The sequence below is a fragment of the Eurosta solidaginis genome, chromosome 4, assembly GCF_040869045.1.
Source record: "Eurosta solidaginis isolate ZX-2024a chromosome 4, ASM4086904v1, whole genome shotgun sequence".
Lineage (NCBI taxonomy): Eukaryota > Metazoa > Arthropoda > Insecta > Diptera > Tephritidae > Eurosta > Eurosta solidaginis.
Window position 1 is genome coordinate 26,393,929 of NC_090322.1, and position 18,978 is coordinate 26,412,906.

The 18,978-nt window shown below is 38.7% G+C and overlaps 1 protein-coding gene across 2 annotated transcripts; it reads left to right on the top strand.

The window, feature by feature from the left end:
- Positions 1-6,501: 6,501 nt before the first annotated feature.
- On the top strand, positions 6,502-16,205 carry Traf6 (TNF-receptor-associated factor 6). 2 transcript variants are annotated; one of them, XM_067780902.1, is made up of 3 exons: positions 6,502-6,873; positions 7,048-13,783; positions 13,814-16,205. In XM_067780902.1, exons 1-2 carry the CDS (start codon positions 6,659-6,661, stop codon positions 7,997-7,999), a joined length of 1,167 nt encoding a protein of 388 aa, XP_067637003.1. In that variant the 5' UTR covers positions 6,502-6,658; the 3' UTR covers positions 8,000-13,783; positions 13,814-16,205. The 2 variants fall into 2 exon arrangements, with proteins under 2 accessions (XP_067637003.1, XP_067637001.1); XM_067780900.1 differs by having other exon boundaries at positions 6,502-13,783.
- The last annotated feature ends 2,773 nt before the right edge of the window (positions 16,206-18,978 follow it).

An 18,978-nucleotide genomic window follows, 5' to 3' on the forward strand; every position in this document is an offset into this window, starting at 1 on the left:
CTGTTATCGGAATATTATGAAACCGAAAATTGTTATCAGTTCACAACAATGAGCAAGTGAGAATAAAATGAAAATGTGAACTACATTTTATGTTAGAAATTATTAATATTGTTTAGAAATTCTTGCACATTAACATGGATCCCGTTTTTTTTTTTTTGTCATTTTGTTTAAACAAATATTTAGCAAATACGTGTAATTTTGCGTGTTAACAAGACGATAACACCTGGTAGCGTTATTATCCGCAATCCGAATACGAGACGTTGCTTGTCATTTGCGTAACCAATTAAAAGAATGTTGATATCAGATTAGATTTTGTGTGTTGTAAGAAAATGTGTTCAATGTTTTGGTTTCATTTTGTTTTTGCCATCTTCTTTTGACAGTCTCTACTCCAGTGAAATGAAAGACATAAAATCAGCTGATGAAATGAGCCAACCATATAGTTCAGCCATGCGTAAGTGACGTTTAAATATACTCAATAAACACACTTTACAATGTTGCATTTGCAGGTTGAAACAATTTATTACGCAATTTTTTTTAAAATTGGCAATTTATTACTACAATTTATTATATGACAAATTGCGTAATAAATTGCCCAAACAGTATAAATTGCCAATTTGGTGTGTGTTTGAACCTAGTATAAGTAACAATGGAATGCTTTGTCGCTTTCTTCGCTTTGATACCAAAGGGTTTATGTAAATCCTTTTTTCCGCATTGACTCGAGGAAGTGCTACATTTCTCGATATTTATCCTTTAATGTATTCCCAATATTTATATGATACTATAAAGCTAGGTATATAATGTTCGGCTTCGCCCGAACTTAGCCATCCTTACTTGTTTAATCTGAGTTTCTATTCAGGAAGGCCAAATGCTGAAAATATTGCTGCAACTGTCGAGACCTGCTTAGAGGACTGGAATATATATAGAAAAATACAAGCGATAACTCATGATAGTGCAAGCGTGATGAATGCGACTGCAAAAAAACTTTTAAATATACCAGATATTGTTAAGTGTAGTGCTCATATTTTGCAGCTTGTGGTCAAAGATGCACTTGGATCTGTTTCGGATTATGCCAACTTATGCACAAAAGGAAAAAATATAGCATCATTCTTCCATCGATCAAATGTAGCCAAGTCTGCGCTTTCAACACGCCAAGTACAACTTGGCATTAAGGAAAATTGCTTAGTTCAGACATGTGAATTTCGTTGGACTTCTAAGCTTCATATGTGTGAAAGTTTACTTTTGAACCGAAATGCTATATGTTTAGTTTTAACAGAACCATCGCAAAACCGTGCGACGCGCTTAAGTTGGAGTTAAGCGAAACTGAATGGAGTGGGATGGCAACACTAGTGAAGCTATTGCTGCCTTTCGAAAAGGCCACAACTGTATTGTGCAGTGCAAAGTCGGTAACATTGTTTTGGTCCGTCCGTTAATAAATCGCCTAATTGAAAATCATATGTGTCCTGCACTTAATGAACACACAAACGAAAATGTATTTAAAGAAAATACTAAGAAATCTCTTTTGAAACGATTTGATATGGACAATGGTAGCAGTAACATTTCAGTTGCTATTGTATCCGTTTTTTTAGATCCAAGATACAAAAGTTTGCAATATGAAAACACAGAAACAAAAATGAAACTCCGTGATTTTGTTAGATGTAATTCAAAAGATGGAACTTCTGTGGATGATACGGTGACCACAGAAAAAAATACTGATCTTGACTTCCTATTTGAGTCTGAAATAAACCGAACATATCTGAAAATCGCAAATGGATTTATACATTGCAGAACCACAAGTTGGTCACAACATCGATACCATATTGTGGTGGAAATCCCATAGCGAAATGTATCCCGATATTTTCAACATTGTGTATACCAGCCACTTCGGCTGAGTCCGAGCGAACGTTTTCCATTGCTGGGAACATTGCCTCACAACGTAGAAGTTGTTTGTTACCAAGAAATATAAATCTTCTTACTTTCTTGTATCAAAACAGAGGTTATATGAAGGGGAATGGACGTATATAAATGTATATGTTTTATTAATTGAATTAGATTTTATATGTAAGGAAATTTATGCATAGATTAATAAACTTTGAATGAGGTGCAAGTTTTTAAGATATACCTATCGTCGCACTATTCAGAAAGGGCCACCAGCTGCCACAACCCTCCTCCCCCCATTCATAAAACGCCCGTACATATTTATGCACATACCAACCAATATTTGTCAGACATTTGAAATTTGATTTCATATTTTTATATACAGAATTACCTACATTTTATTTCTGTGCTCCTAATATATTTTCCTGAATACAAGGCTTTTTTTCGTGTCATTTGAATTTTACAGCATTGTGTGAAAAAACAATATATGCTTTGACCCTGTACGTTCAACTTGTTTCTGTTTTTGTATGTTGATTATTTTACAGCGGTTTAGTTTTATATCCCCTTGCTCCTGCTGCTACAGATAACGTTTTAAAAGATTATTATAAAATAATTAAAGTAATAAAATCTGTACAAATATACCATATGTCGCGAGGCAATCCTTAGGATCTAGAGTAAGAAAAGCCGCGTTTGTAATTGTATGTGAGTTCGTTTACAATATTCCCAGCTCTTCAAATTATTATTGAAACGTGTATGACGATAATACAGGGAGAAGAATGCTGCTTTGTACGAAAATGAAATTAAGAAGGGAGGATATACATGCATATGTATATTTTACCTCTTCCCTAAACTGGAAAAGGAAGTAGGATAGATATTCAAACAAATTAGAAACAGTACGAGAAATGAAAAGAAAAATTTTTGCAAAAGTTATGACGAAGATTTCCCTTTTGAAGTATTGTTACAGGTCAATGATATCTTATCCACTTTATTTTGATACTTGTTTTTAAACTATCACCATACAGGTAAATAAAATTATTTCTAAAGTTTCTTTTGCAAGAGTCATTCGATTTTGACGTTCAACCAAAATTATAAGGCAATTGGTGGCTGAACGTCAGAGACTCGACCAGAGAAATGGACTCGTGTTTAACTGCTCAATAACATAAGGGATTGCTATAAATCGAATTTTGATTAAATGGGCGAAATTTAATAAGTTTTAATTTGGGGTCTTACTTTATTCCACAAAACTGTAAAGAAAATTGTCATTGAATTTCGTTCACAATTACTTACACGAAAATTCTGAGCTCCTGATATATTTTATTGAATATTTAAAAGAAACCAATCAAACGAATTGGCAAATATCACAGATACTAATTATACGTGATGCCTTTGTAACCGAAATATACATTAACCGACTAACCCCTAGTGTGCGGTTAATCGACTAACCGTAAATGGGCGGTTAACCGAATAGTATAAATGTTTTGATTCCTCGAATACTGGTAGTCGACTTTTAGTAGTCGACTAATGACATATTCGAATAATTCGGTTAATCGACTAACCGAATACCAAGAGCCCTAACTGATAATAGTCTAGTTGAGGGGTCGACTGCTAATACGCTACCAAAAATATCGAGTGAGGTGTCAAAAGACGCGTATTAACCTCGAGAACAATAATCCGAAGGCGGAAAAGAAAAATTTGTATCTCTGTCCGGAGATATTTGCAGTTGAAGTTTGCGATTTCCATGTGGTTGTTGTTGTGTTCGTACCCACAAAAAAAATGTTGCATCACCGTGGCGGTAGCCACGGTTATACCAAACACCCGGACTTGGCATGACGTAGCCCAGGGTTATTTTTTATAAGCGCGGCCGAAGGCCGCCAACGCAAAAAGGTGTTCTGCGCAAAAATACTATGGATCCGACCCCCGGTTTCGGAGGTACCCGCGGGTCTTTTTTCGGTTTTTCGTTAATATCTTTTGAACGCGTTAAAATTTTTATTTTCCGCCTTCGGGTTATTAATACTGATGTCAAGACGCGCCGTTTGACACCTATCTCGATATTTTTGGTAGCGTATTAGCAGTCGGCCCCTCAACTAGACTATTACCAAAATACTTCCCAAATTAAACGAAAATTTCAACCGTAGAGTGAATAAAAAATACTCAATGGTGCAGTCAAAAAGTTAACGCTAAACGTCTGGTCAGCAGTCCTGAAAGGGTCCAACATTTCCCCCAAACAAAAATTATATGGGTATTTTCACCTTAATAATAGCCATCATCCCATCGAAAAGATCCTGAGCCAGATAAATAACGTCGTGAGTCAGATTAATACAGATATAAAGGGCCGTTTAAACTTGACGTATCCATATCCATATAAAACAGCTGATCCACCCAACCTTATGGAAATCAATGTAATTGGTTAATGGTGTCATACCATAACGCCCTAGCCATAACTATACCATAGCCAACCAATTAGTTTTTGGTTTTTCGCCATATCCATAACCTAAAAATATTTGAGTTGGTGAATTTATTAGCTTTTTATATATTTTATTTATTGTTTTGGATATGTTTTGACTAAGAGACTTATTGTTCGTCGAATATGTTCGTAATTCTCTGCGTTTTCTTAATTTTTATGAAAATTTTACGATTTTTAGGTTAAGGCACCAATAATTGATGCCAATTGATATGGATAGGTAAAAATATGGTCATGACTATGGCGTTATGTCTATGTCAACTTTGTCAGTCCCTTAATTCTGATTCAATTTGTGAGCCAGATAATAGCCGTCATCCAGTGAGTTTAACAGCTCCGGATCACGCTCAATTCTCACGGGAATGCTCTGGATCATTGAGAGACTTGAGAAGCAGAGGTCGTGATATTTTCGCACACGTGAAATGTGATAGGTAGATGTCGCCGCTGTTTTTCATTTCGACATCTATTTTTTGAAAAAGTAAAAAATTAAAGGCAGCGTTGCCAAACTAAAGACAAGTACTTAACAAAGTATCTGTCTCACAAATTACTTCTATCTGGATTTATCTGGCTGAAATCGTTGTTGTTGCATTTACATGCAAAATTATTTATCTGGCTCCGGATCTTTGCCACCGGATGATGGCTAATTTGTTAATTTCTTATCTTTAGTTTGGCAATGCTGCCTTTAATAAGCGTACGTTTTCAAAAATAGATGCCGTATGAGTTATTATTACTACTAGGCCTGGAAGCACTGCGACCTTTGTGAAGATCTATTGTGCATATGCCATATGAGTTAAATGAAACGCAACGGTCACATCTGCCTATCACAAGTCATATGTACAAAAATATCACGAGCTCTGCTTCTCAAGTCTCCCAATGATCCAAACCATTCCCGTGGGAATTGAGTGGAGCTAGAAAGCTCACTGGATAATGGCTAATCGAATCCCGAAGATCTTTTGCAATCCCGGGATTTTTCGGGATCATTCAGAGAGTGTTACCTTTCAGAGATCATTGATTAAAAAAAAATTATCTTACGTAACTTAGTTTAAATCGTTAATAGGTAATCAACGCGTTTACATATGTTCCATCCCTGGAAACTAGGTTATATTTTGTCAAATTTTCACGTTTCGTTTTTATTTTGTGCTTCCAATAAGAGATTATACTGTAGAGGTTGAACTTGTTCTATAAAAAAATACGCATATCTAAAATTTGTTCATAATTATTGATTATCGACGGGAAAATTTATATGAAATCTAGTTATATAATTAACGATTAGGAGTTCAGTACTATAATGAAGATGATCTCGTTATATGTAAACTGGGTCATACCAGAAAACATTTATTTCAGTCCTATGGTCTAAAACTGAATTCGTGAACAAGTTTTATAAAAAATTAAATATTAGTTTCGATTTATTATATAATAAATAATTCGGGGTGTTCACTTTAACATATGAGTTCCATAAAAATTCTAACCAATTCAAAATAATTCGTTATATAAAAAAATATCTATGAGATCATCGAAAGTAACATCTGAAAGACTACATCTTTACTTGGTATATGTGTATGTAATATAACCCACAGTTGAGGAAATTCTTAAATTACACCACGAGATCCTTCGAATAGAAAATATGTTTCCTTTGAAATCGGATCTATGGGATTTGTAACATCTAAAGAGGGCTGTATTTTGCCAGTAAAAGAGGATTTCCTGTGGTTTAAATTGAAACTGACAAAAATAAAAACAGAATAGGGATTTTAATAAATGTAATCCTGGAATATCGGGATGGCAATATGCCTCGGGAGTTCCGGGAATTCCGGGACACGATGCCTTAATGGCTAATATCTATCGATTCCAATACCGTTTTTTTTTTTTTCAATTTGAAAACTTCACGTATTCTGAATTACTCCTCCTTTTTCTACCTGTGAAGCATGTCGACGACGTCAAATATGTTACATTCTATTTTTTCCTATTGCTGTAGACTTTTTTGAAAATTTTGTGCAATTTAAATTAAAGTGTTCACATAACGCCGCGTCCATTGTGTCAGTCCAAAGCAAAGTGCGCCAAGCGGCAGACGAATTGTATCTGCTGAGGTCATACTACTTAATAATACAACCCTGACATGCTATTTTCCTGTACGAAAATGGAAAATGTCAAATTAAAGGATAAAACGAAAATCGATAATTCTCACAATATTTCTTTAGCCTATTTGCTATTATCCTGATATTTTATTTAGTACATTCTGCGATTAAATACAATTCCTATCTGTGATTTTATAAAGTGCACATAAAGCAATTTCACTGCACGTTCTTGTTTTTCTGTTTGCTGTGCGAGATGCAAAATTCACAAAATAGCACAGGCAGACATGCTAGACAGCAACAGCACCAATCATTTCAACAAGGGCACTCGCATCATCATCATTACATGGAAAACGATAAATCTCCAACAAGTTTACCGCCCAATTCATTAGCAATACCAAAATCATCTTATTTACCCGCGCCAGCTTCAACCACATCCGAAGATACAGACTTTCACGAATCAGATGCCAGGTATGAATGTGCAATTTGTATACATTGGCTTAATGAACCCGTGATCACAACATGCGGTCATCGGTTTTGTAAATCTTGCCTCACAGAATGGCTTAACAATCATAATCAATGTTGTCCATTGGACAATACTAAACTAACTACAGAACAAGATATATTTCCTGATAATTTTACTAGACGCGAAATCGAACAACTGAAACACAAGTGCCCCAATTCACCGTTAGGTTGTGCAGTAGTGGCATCACCAATAGAAGTGGATCGTCATTTGCCCACCTGTCCATATAGGAGGCTAGAAAATGCCGAAGAGAAATGTCCATTTGCAAGTGTGAAATGTGATTTCGTGGGACGTCCTGAAACGAATGCTTTGGAAGAACATCTCAAAGAGGATATGCCACATCATATGCAATTATTGCTTCAAGCATTCCAACATACTGCCATATCCACATGGAATCCGCAAAAGGCAACACCATTAGCAACTGGTGGTGTTCCGGGCACTGGACACAAAATTAATGGTGTTTTACCACCACCACCGCCACAATATGCAAATGAAGCTGACGAACAGCTCATACAAACAATGTATCAACGTATTGTCGTATTGGAGCAGCGCGTACGTGAACAGGATGTAAAATTGGATAATCTAGCAAAGCAACTCGTTCAACACAATCAAATCGATCCACGTTACAGCAATGGAACTATCGTTTGGGAAATAAGAAATTTTCGTACTGTAATAGAACAGTTACGTTCGGATGCTAATAATTTGCTATACTCAAATGACTTCTACACCACACCGTACGGCTATCGTTTTTGTGCGCGTCTCAATATACAACCAGAACATGCTAACTTTCTAAGTTTACATGTGCATTTGATGAAGTCTGAAAATGATTTCCATTTAGATTGGCCTTTCAAAGGACGCATACGATTGGGTTTGATACATCCACAGGATGCTAGTAACTCGCAATATGATACAATTATGACAAATCCAAAATGGTTAGCTTTTCATAAACCGCAAGAGCGTATAAGTACGCGTGGTTTTGGTTATTTGGAATATGCTAAAATCGCTGATATTATGCATAAAGGCTTTTGCGCAGAGGATAAGGTAGTAATTAAAATACAAATAAATATAGTTTAGATTTTTATAAGAAAAACAGCACGGCTTAAGAAAAATAATAGGGGCAATACAGCAGTCAATAAGTTAATTATCAAAATGATCTGGGCGAAAAAAGAAATTCATTTAGCCATGTTCGTCCGTCCGTCTGTCCGTAAACACGATAACTTGAGTAAATTTTGAGGTATATTAATGAAATTTGGTATGCAGGTTCCTGGGCACTCATCTCAGATCGCTATTTAGAAAGAACGAAATCGGACTATAACCACGCCCACTTTTTCGACATAGAAAATTTCGAAAAACCGAAAAAGTGCGATAATTCATTACCAAAGACGGATAAAGCGATGAAACTTGGTAGATGGTTTGATCTTATGACGCAGAATAGAAAATTTTTAAAATTTTGGACAATGGGCGTGGCACCGTCCACTTTTATAAGATGGTAATTTAAAATTTTTGCAAGCAGTAATTTGGGATGCTAAACTCGAATATATAAAAAAATACATATATATGTATGTTCGAACAATAATTTCTGCGAAAACTACCAACAAAGTGTATGTCATTGTTTTAGGTACTATTTATTTGAGCGAAAATGCATTCGATTTTGTGATTAATTTGTACCGAGTTAAATGTTCGCTCATATAAAATGGACCAAAAACCTATCTAATTGCACACATTTTGGCCAGAGCTGAGCGATAAGGATTACGATTACAGTAAACGTAATTTCAGCTTTTTTTAAATTACGAATATCAGCATTGGCCTTAAGCAAAACTAATTTTCAAAAGAAAAATTAAAAAAAGGTTCGTTGATTGTTAATTATGCCAGCAAAGGAAAAATAACCTTGGGGCGTCACCATCATCAAGGTATTCATGTGGCAGTGAAAAGTAAAACGAAAAACGTTACATTTAAACACTATATTTATACTAATTTATATATGCAAATTAACGATGGCTGTAATCGTAATTTTAAAAACGTTTAAATTACGTTACGGTAATCGTAATCTAGGCGTCTGTAATTACGATTGCAGTTATCGTAATTATTTTACAATTAAAATTTTTAAATTATAATTGCCATAATCATAACTGACTGAAATACGATTACAATTACAGTAATCGTAATTTTGAAAAAGTTGAAATTATTGAAATCGTAATCCGAGTTGCAATCGATTACACATGTAATCTCTGATTTTGGAGACCATTAAAGTGAAAATTTCGCTTATAACCATACTTTTTTTTACAAATTAAAGAAAAAGAAGCTTTTAGTTTATTTTTAATAATTATAAAATGGTAAAAATGTTAAACAATTTTTTTTTTTTGAAAACGTTTTTCATTTTTTATTTTTAAAATTAATATAAAAATTTTTCTCATATCGACTAAGAATTGGCCTATTTTGGTGATAAACCAAATAATAAAAATATTTATTAATTTTTTAAATTTACTTTATTCATTTGAAGTATTTATTTTAAACTAATTAGAATTTTCTTTTTTGATGTAATATACAAATTTTCATTTTCAAAATACAACTCAATAAAAAAATTATTTAAAAACAAGTAAAGGCGTGTAAGTTCGGGTGTAACCGAACATTATATACTCAGCGTGAGCTTCAATTGTACATTTCATTTCAGATAAATAACCTTTCTACATAACACGTGGCACCGCCCGTTTAAAAAATGTCTCCCCATTTCTCTTACAATACTTACTTGATTAGTGAAATATCATTGATTCAAAACTATTTTTTGCTAAGTTATAGCTCATTATTCTAGTCTACGACCCTTTTAAACTTGTTTTATATCTAAGTTACCGTGGTCTTTAACCAATCCCGTCCATTTTTACTAGAAATATTTTCTGCTATAAGGAAAATATGTGTACACAATTTCATTACTTGTTAATTTTTCTTCGAGTTATGGCTCCCGAAACATAGAGAATTGCTTAGTCATAAAAGGGGCGGTGCCACGACCATTTTTTTAAATTTGAAGTTTTTCCTATTTATTGTTATAAATCCACTTGGGAAATGAAATACCATTGATATAAAGCTCTTTTTGCAAAGATAAATCTTATTTAATTCGTCCACTACCGATTTCGTTAATTTTTCCTCAAAGCATTCCTTATAGTAAAGGCAACCTTTCTGCCGAATTTTGTTACGATAGGTTTAACGATTTTTGATTTATGATTAATAATATTTGTAAAATTGATTTTAGCACAAGTGAGCGGTGCCACGACCATTAAAAAAAAAATTGAAATTCTTTTCAAGAGTCTCAATATAAGTCCACATGTCAAACTTCAACATTCTAGGTGTATTATTTACTAAATAATCTTGTTTTTTGTGTTTTCCAAAATATTATATATATAAAAAGTGGGCGTGGATATCATCCGATTTCGCTCATTTTCAATACCAATCTATTCTGAGCTCGTGTACCAAATTTGGTGAAGATATCTCAATATTTACTCAAGTTATCGTGTTAACGGACGGACGGATATGGCTCAATCAAATTTTTTCTCGATACTGATGATTTGGATATATGGAAGTCTATATCTATCTCGATTCCTTTATACCTGTACAACCAACCTTTATCCAATCAAAGTTAATATACTCTTTGTGCAAAGCACGCTGAGTATAATTAAAGTATAAAGAACAAAGTATAATATTTTATTATAATAGTTAACGCTATACACATTAAGCTTTCTTTTTTGTGTGATAAATCTAGCCTATACCGTTACAGAAATTTTATTTTGAGACAACTTTTTCCTATTTTCCACATAGTGCGGTGCTTTGCTGTCGTAGAAAAACTAAATTCAGGAATTGGTATTTTTTGGAAAAGCTACTTTAGTTGTAACGTATGGTGAATTCTCATATTTATACACTACTCTTCTCTCCTTTCTTCTTCAAGTCTCTCCCCTTCGCCAACAACGTTTCACTTGTTTTTTTTTTCTCCATAAAAGGTTGCATGGCAAGCGGCTAGGCCCTGTTGTAAAGTTGAACAAGGTTTTATTAAAATTATCCTTAAAAAATACTAGGTATGTAAATCTGGGCCAGACATATATCAATTTAAGACCTGAATTAGGAAATTGGCTCACTATATCGACTGGTTTGCTCAAAGGAATATGGGGCCTTTGATTTTATACATGCATAGCAAAGAACTAAGTTTAGCTCTAGTTATGTTTTAAATTCACACTGAAAATATTTGCCTTAATTACAATATCCAGGTTACAGTTAGCAACTAGCATCTTGTCTATCTAGGTCATAACAGTTGGTAATGCGATTCTCACAGAGCTTAAAAATATATTAGTACACATAAGTATTTATACAGTAACCAAAGAGGATAAATTATAATAAGGGCCGTCACTCGTTACTCGTAGCCATTTGCTCCATGTTTTCTATGAGGTAGTCGCTGAATTTTTTTGGGCGAGATGTGCATAAAATGTTGTTGTTGTTGTTGTTGTAGCAATGCTCGCCCCACCTAATAGCCGCGACCGATCACAAATTGTCATCAATACCCTCTAACGGTAGTCTAAGGAAACTTGCCGTTTCAACAGGGGTGGGCCATAAGGAAAGGGGTGTTAGAGGCGTTGGTTCCACATTACAATTAAAGAGATGTGCATAAAATGCAATGTTGTTGTTGTTGTTGTAGTAGCAATGCTCGCCCCACCTAATAGCCGCGACCGATCACAAATTGTCATCAATATCCTCTAACGGGAGTCCAAGGAAACTTGCCGTTTCAACAGGGGTGGACCATAAGGAAAGGGATGTTAGAGGCGTTGGTTCCACATTACAATTAAAGAGATGACATTGCAAGCGGGGCATACATTTTGTATGTCGGTGTTGATTCTGGATAGGTAAGAGTTTAACCTGTTACAGTATCCAGAACGAAGTTGAGCAAGAGTGACACGCGTTTCCCTGGGGAGTATGCGTTCCTCTTCCGCGAGTTTTGGATACTTTTCTTTAAGTACTGGATTCACCGGGCAATTCCCGGCATAAAGGTCCGACGCCTGTTTATGGAGTTCACCAAGGACCTGCTTGTGTTTTTTCGCTTCATACGGCTGGGTTCTCAGGTGCCGTATTTCCTCAAAATGCTTACGGAGATGACTCCTTAAGCCCCTAGGCGGTGCTGGTTCATCAATCAGATGTCTGTTGGGATGCCCAGGTTTCTGAGTATTCAACAGGAACTGTTTGGTCAGCATCTCATTTCTCTCCCTGATGGGGAGTATTCTCGCCTCATTACGCAGATGGTGTTCTGGGGACATAAGAAGACTGCCCGTGGCGATTCTGAGAGCAGTATTTTGGCAGGCCTGTAGTTTCTTCCAGTGGGTAATTTTTAGGCTTGGCGACCATTTGGGTGACGCATAGCACGTAATCGGCTGGCTAATTGCTTTGTATGAAGTCATGAGCGTTTCTTTATCTTTTCCCCAGGTACTGCCAGCGAGGGATTTGAGGATTTTGTTACGGCTCTGAATTCTCGGAACAATTGCGGCTGCGTGCTCACCAAAATGTAGATCCTGATCAAGCGTCACACCCAAGATTTTTGGGTGTAGGACAGTCGGTAGCGTAGTGCCATCGACGTGGATGTTCAAAATGGTCGACATTTGGGACGTCCGTGTTGTAAATAAGGTCGCGGAAGATTTAGTCGGTGATAATGCCAGGTTTCGCGCGGCGAAAAAACTGGAGAGATCAGGGAGGTAGCCGTTTATTTTATTGCATAGCGCATCGATCTTTGGGCCTGGGCCTGTGGCCATTATTGTGCAGTCATCGGCGTAGGAAACGATTGTGACTCCTTCCGGTGGTGAAGGTAGCCTAGATATGTAGAAATTAAACAAAAGTGGGGATAGGACACCATCCTGTGGCACCCCTTGTTTAATTCTCCTTGGTTAGGAGTTACTCGCTACTCGTAGCAAACTGGTGGCTCTTATCATAATTTATCCTCTTTGCAGTAACAACGAGTTTTTATTTGTTAAGAGCCGTAACTCGATACTTTGGCAACAACAAAGCAAGCAATTCATATTGAATGTTTTCTCAAGGAAGTTTTGGTTAGGTTTGGTTGTTGTTGTTGTTGTAGCAATGCTTCGCCCCACCCAACAGCCGCGACCGATCACAAATTGTCATCAATATCCTCTAACGGGAGTCCAAAGAAACTTGCCGTTTCAACAGGGGTGGACCATAAGGAAAGAGGTGTTAGAGGCGTTGGTTCCACGTTACAATTAAAGAGATGGTTGGTGTCATGTGGGGACACATTGCAAGCGGGGCATTTGTATGCCGGGGTTGATTCTGGATAGGCAAGAGTTTAACCTGTTACAGTATCCAGAACGAAGTTGAGCAAGAGTGACACGCGTTTCCCTGGGGAGTATGCGTTCCTCTTTCGCGAGTTTTGGATACTTTTCTTTAAGTACTGGATTCACCGGGCAATTCACGGCATAAAGGACCGACGCCTGTTTATGGAGTTCACCAAGGACCTGCTTGTGTTTTTTCGCTTCATCCGGTTGGGTTCTCAGGTGCCGTATTTCCTCAAAATGCTTGTGGAGATGACTTCTTAAGCCCCTAGGCGGTGCTGGTTCATCAATCGGATGTCTGTTGGGATGCTCAGATTTCTGGGTACTCAACAGGAACTGTTTGGTCAGCATCTCATTTCTCTCCCTGATGGGGAGTATTCTCGCCTCATTATGCAGATGGTGTTCTGGGGACATAAGAAGACTGCCCGTGGCGATTCTGAGAGCAGTATTTTGGCAGGCCTGTAGTTTCTTCCAGTGGGTAATTTTTAGGCTTGGCGACCATATGGGTGATGCGTAGCACGTAATCGGCTGGCTAATTGCTTTGTATGTAGTCATGAGCGTTTCTTTATCTTTTCCCCAGGTACTGCCAGCGAGGGATTTGAGGATTTTGTTACGGCTCTGAATTCTCGGAACAATTGCGGCTGCGTGCTCACCAAAATGTAGATCCTGATCAAACGTCACACCCAAGATTTTGGGGTGTAGGACAGTCGGTAGCGTAGTGCCATCGACGTGGTGGTCAAAATGGTGGCCATTTGGGACGTCCATGTTGTATATAAGGTCGCGGAAGATTTAGTCGGTGATAATGCCAGGTTTCGCGAGGCGAAAAAACTGGAGAGATCAGGGAGGTAGCCGTTTATTTTATTGCATAGCTCATCGATCTTTGAGCCTGGGTCTGTGGCCATTATTGTGCAGTCATCGGCGTAGGAAACGATTGTGACTCCTTCCGGTGGTGAAGGTAGCTTAGATATGTAGAAATTAAACAAAAGTGGGCATAGGACACCACCCTGTGGCACCCCTTGTTTAATTCTCCTTGGTTTTGATGTTTCGTTTCTAAATTGCACCGATGCCTGCCGACCACCCAGATAATTTGCGGTCCACCTTTTAAGACATGGGGGAAGGGTAGACCCTTCCAGGTCTTGCAGTAACGAGCCATGGTTGACCGTATCAAAAGGTTTTGATAGGTCTAGCGCTACGAGTACTGTTCTATGGTGGGGGTATTGATTTAAACCGCAATTTATCTGGGTGCTAATGCTAATGAGGCTAGCTGCAAATTTGCTTGGAAATAAGGGAGCAAAGTGGCTCCAAGCGTCTTTGCTACTGGCGATAGTAGAGATACGTAGGACGATACGACTCTCCTATGTTAGCTGGTTTCCCAGGCTTTAGTAGCGGGACCACCTTGGCCATTTTCCATTTCTCGGGTATGACAAAGGTGGAAAGAGACAGGCTGAAGACATGCGCTAAATATTTGAAACCCTCTTTCCCTAGGCTTTTAAGCATCGGCATGGCTATGCCGTCTGGGCCCACTGCTTTGGATGGTTTAGCGCGACCAATGGCGATGGAAACTTTGTCTTTGTGCTTAGTCGGATTCGATAGGGACTTTACGGTGGACCAAAGTTTACCCACACCGGTAGAAAGGTTACAACCTCTTAGGTGCTCCTCCCGTTTCGCCCGCTTGTGTTCGTCCAGAAGCAATCTGATGCGTTGGTTTATATCCCTTATTTGGGGGTCGCCTGGATCAAGCTGTCTTATAAGGTCACGTTCTCTCGCTAAGTTTGCGGCCTCCGCCGGGAAGTGGGGCCGGATTTCGGGAATTCTCCCGGCGGGAATGAAACGTGCCGAGGGGGATTCAATGACCTTACGGAAGGCACGCTCCCCTTGGCGGGCATCATTCGGGATAGGTAGGGCAGCAAAGCGGTTGCCAGTAAAAGATTTATATTCTTCCCACTTTCCTTTTTTGAAGTTTATGAAAGTGCGTTTTTCGGTGACGATGAAGTCGGCGGTACGCTCGAGCGAAATAAGTATAGGCAAGTGGTCGGATGCCAATGTTACCATCGGCTGCCAGTTGACGCAGTTTACGAGTTCTGCGCTCGCGATGGAGATATCTGGCGAACTGTGACAGCTTCCTACCATACGTGTGGGGGAGTCTCCGTTTATTGTGCAGAACGTCGTTTCTTCTATTTGATCCGCCAACATCTGACCCCTACTGTCCGCCCGCAAGTTTGAGTGCCATAGATCGTCTAAGATAATGCGATTGTTGCCAGTGAGTAAGGCTCTGATATTAGGGCGGTATCCACTGGGGCAACAGGTGGCAGGAGGATGTAGATGTTGATGATTTCTAGGTTTGCATCGCCTGACCGGACAGATAGGCCTTGACGTTCTAAGACATTGTCCCTGCGGTCGATGCCAGGATCAAATATATAATATTGCACAGAGTGGTGTATGATAAACGCGAGGCCGCCTCCGTTTCCGCTCTCGCGGTCTTTCCTGTGGACATTATACCCAGAGCAGGTCTGCAATGCAGATCTTGCTGTGAGTTTAGTCTCTTGAATCGCAGCAATGCGGATGTTGTGCCGCTTCATGAAATCGACTATCTCCATAACCTCCAGTTAGTCCATTACAGTTTAACTGCAGAATTCTGAAGTGCATAAGGGGAGACGCCGCCACTCTGGGGGTAAGTGACGGGTGACTACGCCTGGGTTGTGGAAGGCCAGGACGCAATTGCTGTTGTGGCCCTGTGACTGAGCATCCTTGGGCAAGCATTGGGGTACCCGGATGATTTGGGTTTGCGACGTGACAACATGGCGCGATGAAACCCGTCGGGGGTTGCCGTCGCGGAGACCAGAACATCTAGGAAAGTGGCACCACCCAAGGCAGGAGCTGCATTGGGCGGATGTCGCAAACATATATATTCTGTGCTGTGCAAAGGTAGGGACTAGGAGTCTGTTTCCCTGACCTACACGATTGCTGCCGGAAAAGAGGGGGGTAGAGTGGGGGGGGGGGGGGGGAGAGAAGACGAGGACAGGGGCTGATGCTCAGCATTGCTACCGACTCTACTACGAAGGTAGTAGTTATGAGCGGTAGCAGCTGTTTGAGTTGTTGGCGCCGTGGGGCGCGAGCAGCAGCGGTACTTGTTGTGGCTTGCTGAGCAGCGGGGCTGCTGGAAGGTAGTGGGAGCCACTTAGGCGTAGACTACGAGACGCCCTTGGGCGTGAACAGCAAGGAGCCACAAAAGATTTATAAAAGTTACGTGGACGTCGGGTTTTGGGATCAAGCCCAGAACAACCTGTCCGATGCAACCATCTCTTACACGAGACACACTGAACAGAGTATGACCGTCCTAAAGATTCTTTTCCGGCAGATGCAGCAAAACCATTTCTCAGGAACGGGGTCAGGAGACGGACCCGGATTGGATTCGATGCCTTGCCGGAGAAAGAGAATATGGAGCAGTCCTGCTGCAAGGAGCTGCTGGGAGGATGACAATTTGTGGGAGGGACGCAACAAATTAAATGGGGTCACACTGAAATGATAGTCCTTTGTCGGGAAAAATCCCGAGTCGCTCCGGTACATAGAACCGACTGCCTTGGGAAGCGGTTAGGTTTGGTTAACTGCATTCTATATATCAATGCAGCGTAGTCTTGCGTAATTGCAATTTTTGAAAATTAATTTATTGGAGTCATTAAAATAAACACAAATACCGTACGAAAATGTATAGGAAGCATTTTTATAAATGTATCTGACAAAAAAAGAAGCGACTACCTCGAGCTGCCAAAGTATCGAGTGACGGCTCTTAACAAATAAAAACTCTTTAGCAGTAAAAAAATAATAATAATCATTTATAATCAAAGGAAATTAAAAAAATACTTAATATGGCCATGTATGTATGTACTTAAATAGATATTAAAGAATTTTAGTGTACTATTTTCCAAAGTGTTGATCAATTTTCAAAACGAAGTTCACGACTGAAAAAAAATTGTAAAATAAACGATAAACCCTTTCTGATTTTTTAAAATCGAACTTTTTTAAATTTGAATTGTGAGGCCCTATTGTTATTTGCAACTTGCTACTCGCAGAAAGAAATGAGCGACTCACCGAAATTTTAAAATTAAACCATTGTGAATTCCTACAAGTGAAGAGCCTTTCGATTCCTCTATTGCCGAGAGAAAGGCTGTTGCGAAAAAAAACTACGTATGTATGTTGAAAATGTAGATGCAAACACGTTATGTTCAATATCTCAGTTTCAGTTGAAAATTTGTTCTTGTTGTTGTTGTAGCAGTTGAAATGTAGATACCCACATTCTTCATTACTAACACGCAACAATTTTAGATGGAATATTGCCCTTTTTGGGTTTTTGTAAGGCACATTTAATCGCTCAAACATTTACACAAGAAAATAAGCAATACTAAAAGTATTTGCTTAACAAATATATAGCATTTATAAGATATATATTAATATTTGACATACATTTATACACAGTAAAGTTAATAAAAAATTTAAATTTATTATTTTAGTTTATTGAGTTTATTTCGAAATTTTGAAAATTTTAAATTACCTTAAGCGCGATTGGTGGCCGATTCGAGTTCAACGATACCGTTGCGAATTTTAAGAATTATCGATAATTCTGCGTTGCGTCTTCTGTTATCGTTCGAATCACTAAACTAACGAATAAATAAACACCAATTCCTTGTACATATATAGAATTAAGGAAAGCATTACTAGGGTAGTATATCTTCCAATTTAATGCATTCGCGTACTTTACTTATAGCGTGTTAAAATCAAACTAATTAACTTTTCCTCAGCTTGCCCTGCCTCTATACTCTCAGTTGTCTCGTTCGCCTATTTCTTCGATAACACTCCCAGAAGGTTTTGCGGAGTATTATCGATGTTGATGGTCCTTTGCCGGATATAGATCCGGTACGTTGTGGTACAATATTAAGATACAAATCCGACCATCTCGGGAGCGATTTAATATGACCACATTGAACCTTCTAGGCTATGCTATCGCCGCACCTCAGGTTCCATGAGGAACTTGGGGTCGCCAGAGCTCGTTTGCTAAATATGTGTATAATACATGCATATTTGTAACCTCGCGTAGGTGAGGTCGACAATTGGATTGCGTAAGCTATGAATTGCGTTTTTCAAAACCTTGAATCGCTATGTGTATGTGGGATTGTTTACTGTTTCATCTGATTACGTTGTTGTTGTCCACCATTTGTTACAGGTGGCATAGTGACGTACAGAAATTGCTATTATAGAAAGGAAAATACATACATATTACTTACTTAATTAGCGCCTAACCGTTTAAATGGTTATGGCCGTCCTACAAGACGCGCCAGTCGTTTTTTTGTTTCTGCCAACCGGCGCCAATTCGTCACACCAAGGGATTTTAAATCGTTTTGCACCTGGTCGTTCCTGCGGAGTGGGGGCCGCCCTCTACCTATGCTTCCATAGGCGGGTTCCGATAGAAACACTTTCTTGGCCGGAGCGTCACCTTTCATTCGCAAAACATGGCGTAGCCAGCGCAGCCGCTGCGTTTTCATTCGCTGGACGATGTTGATGTCTGCGTAGAGCTCGTACAGCTCATCGTTAAAGCTTCTTCGGTACTCGCCATCACCAACGCGTAGAGGTCCATAAATCTTTCGAAGAACTTTTCTCTGGAACACTTCCTGAGCCGCTTTATCTGATGTCATGGTCCATGCTTCTGCACCATATAGCAGGACGGGTACGATAAGTGACTTGTAGAGTATG

Excerpts from the sequence above, each read along its gene's own strand:
- Traf6 (XM_067780900.1), top strand. The coding sequence starts at position 6,659 with ATGCAAAATTCACAAAATAGCACAGGCAGACATGCTAGACAGCAACAG.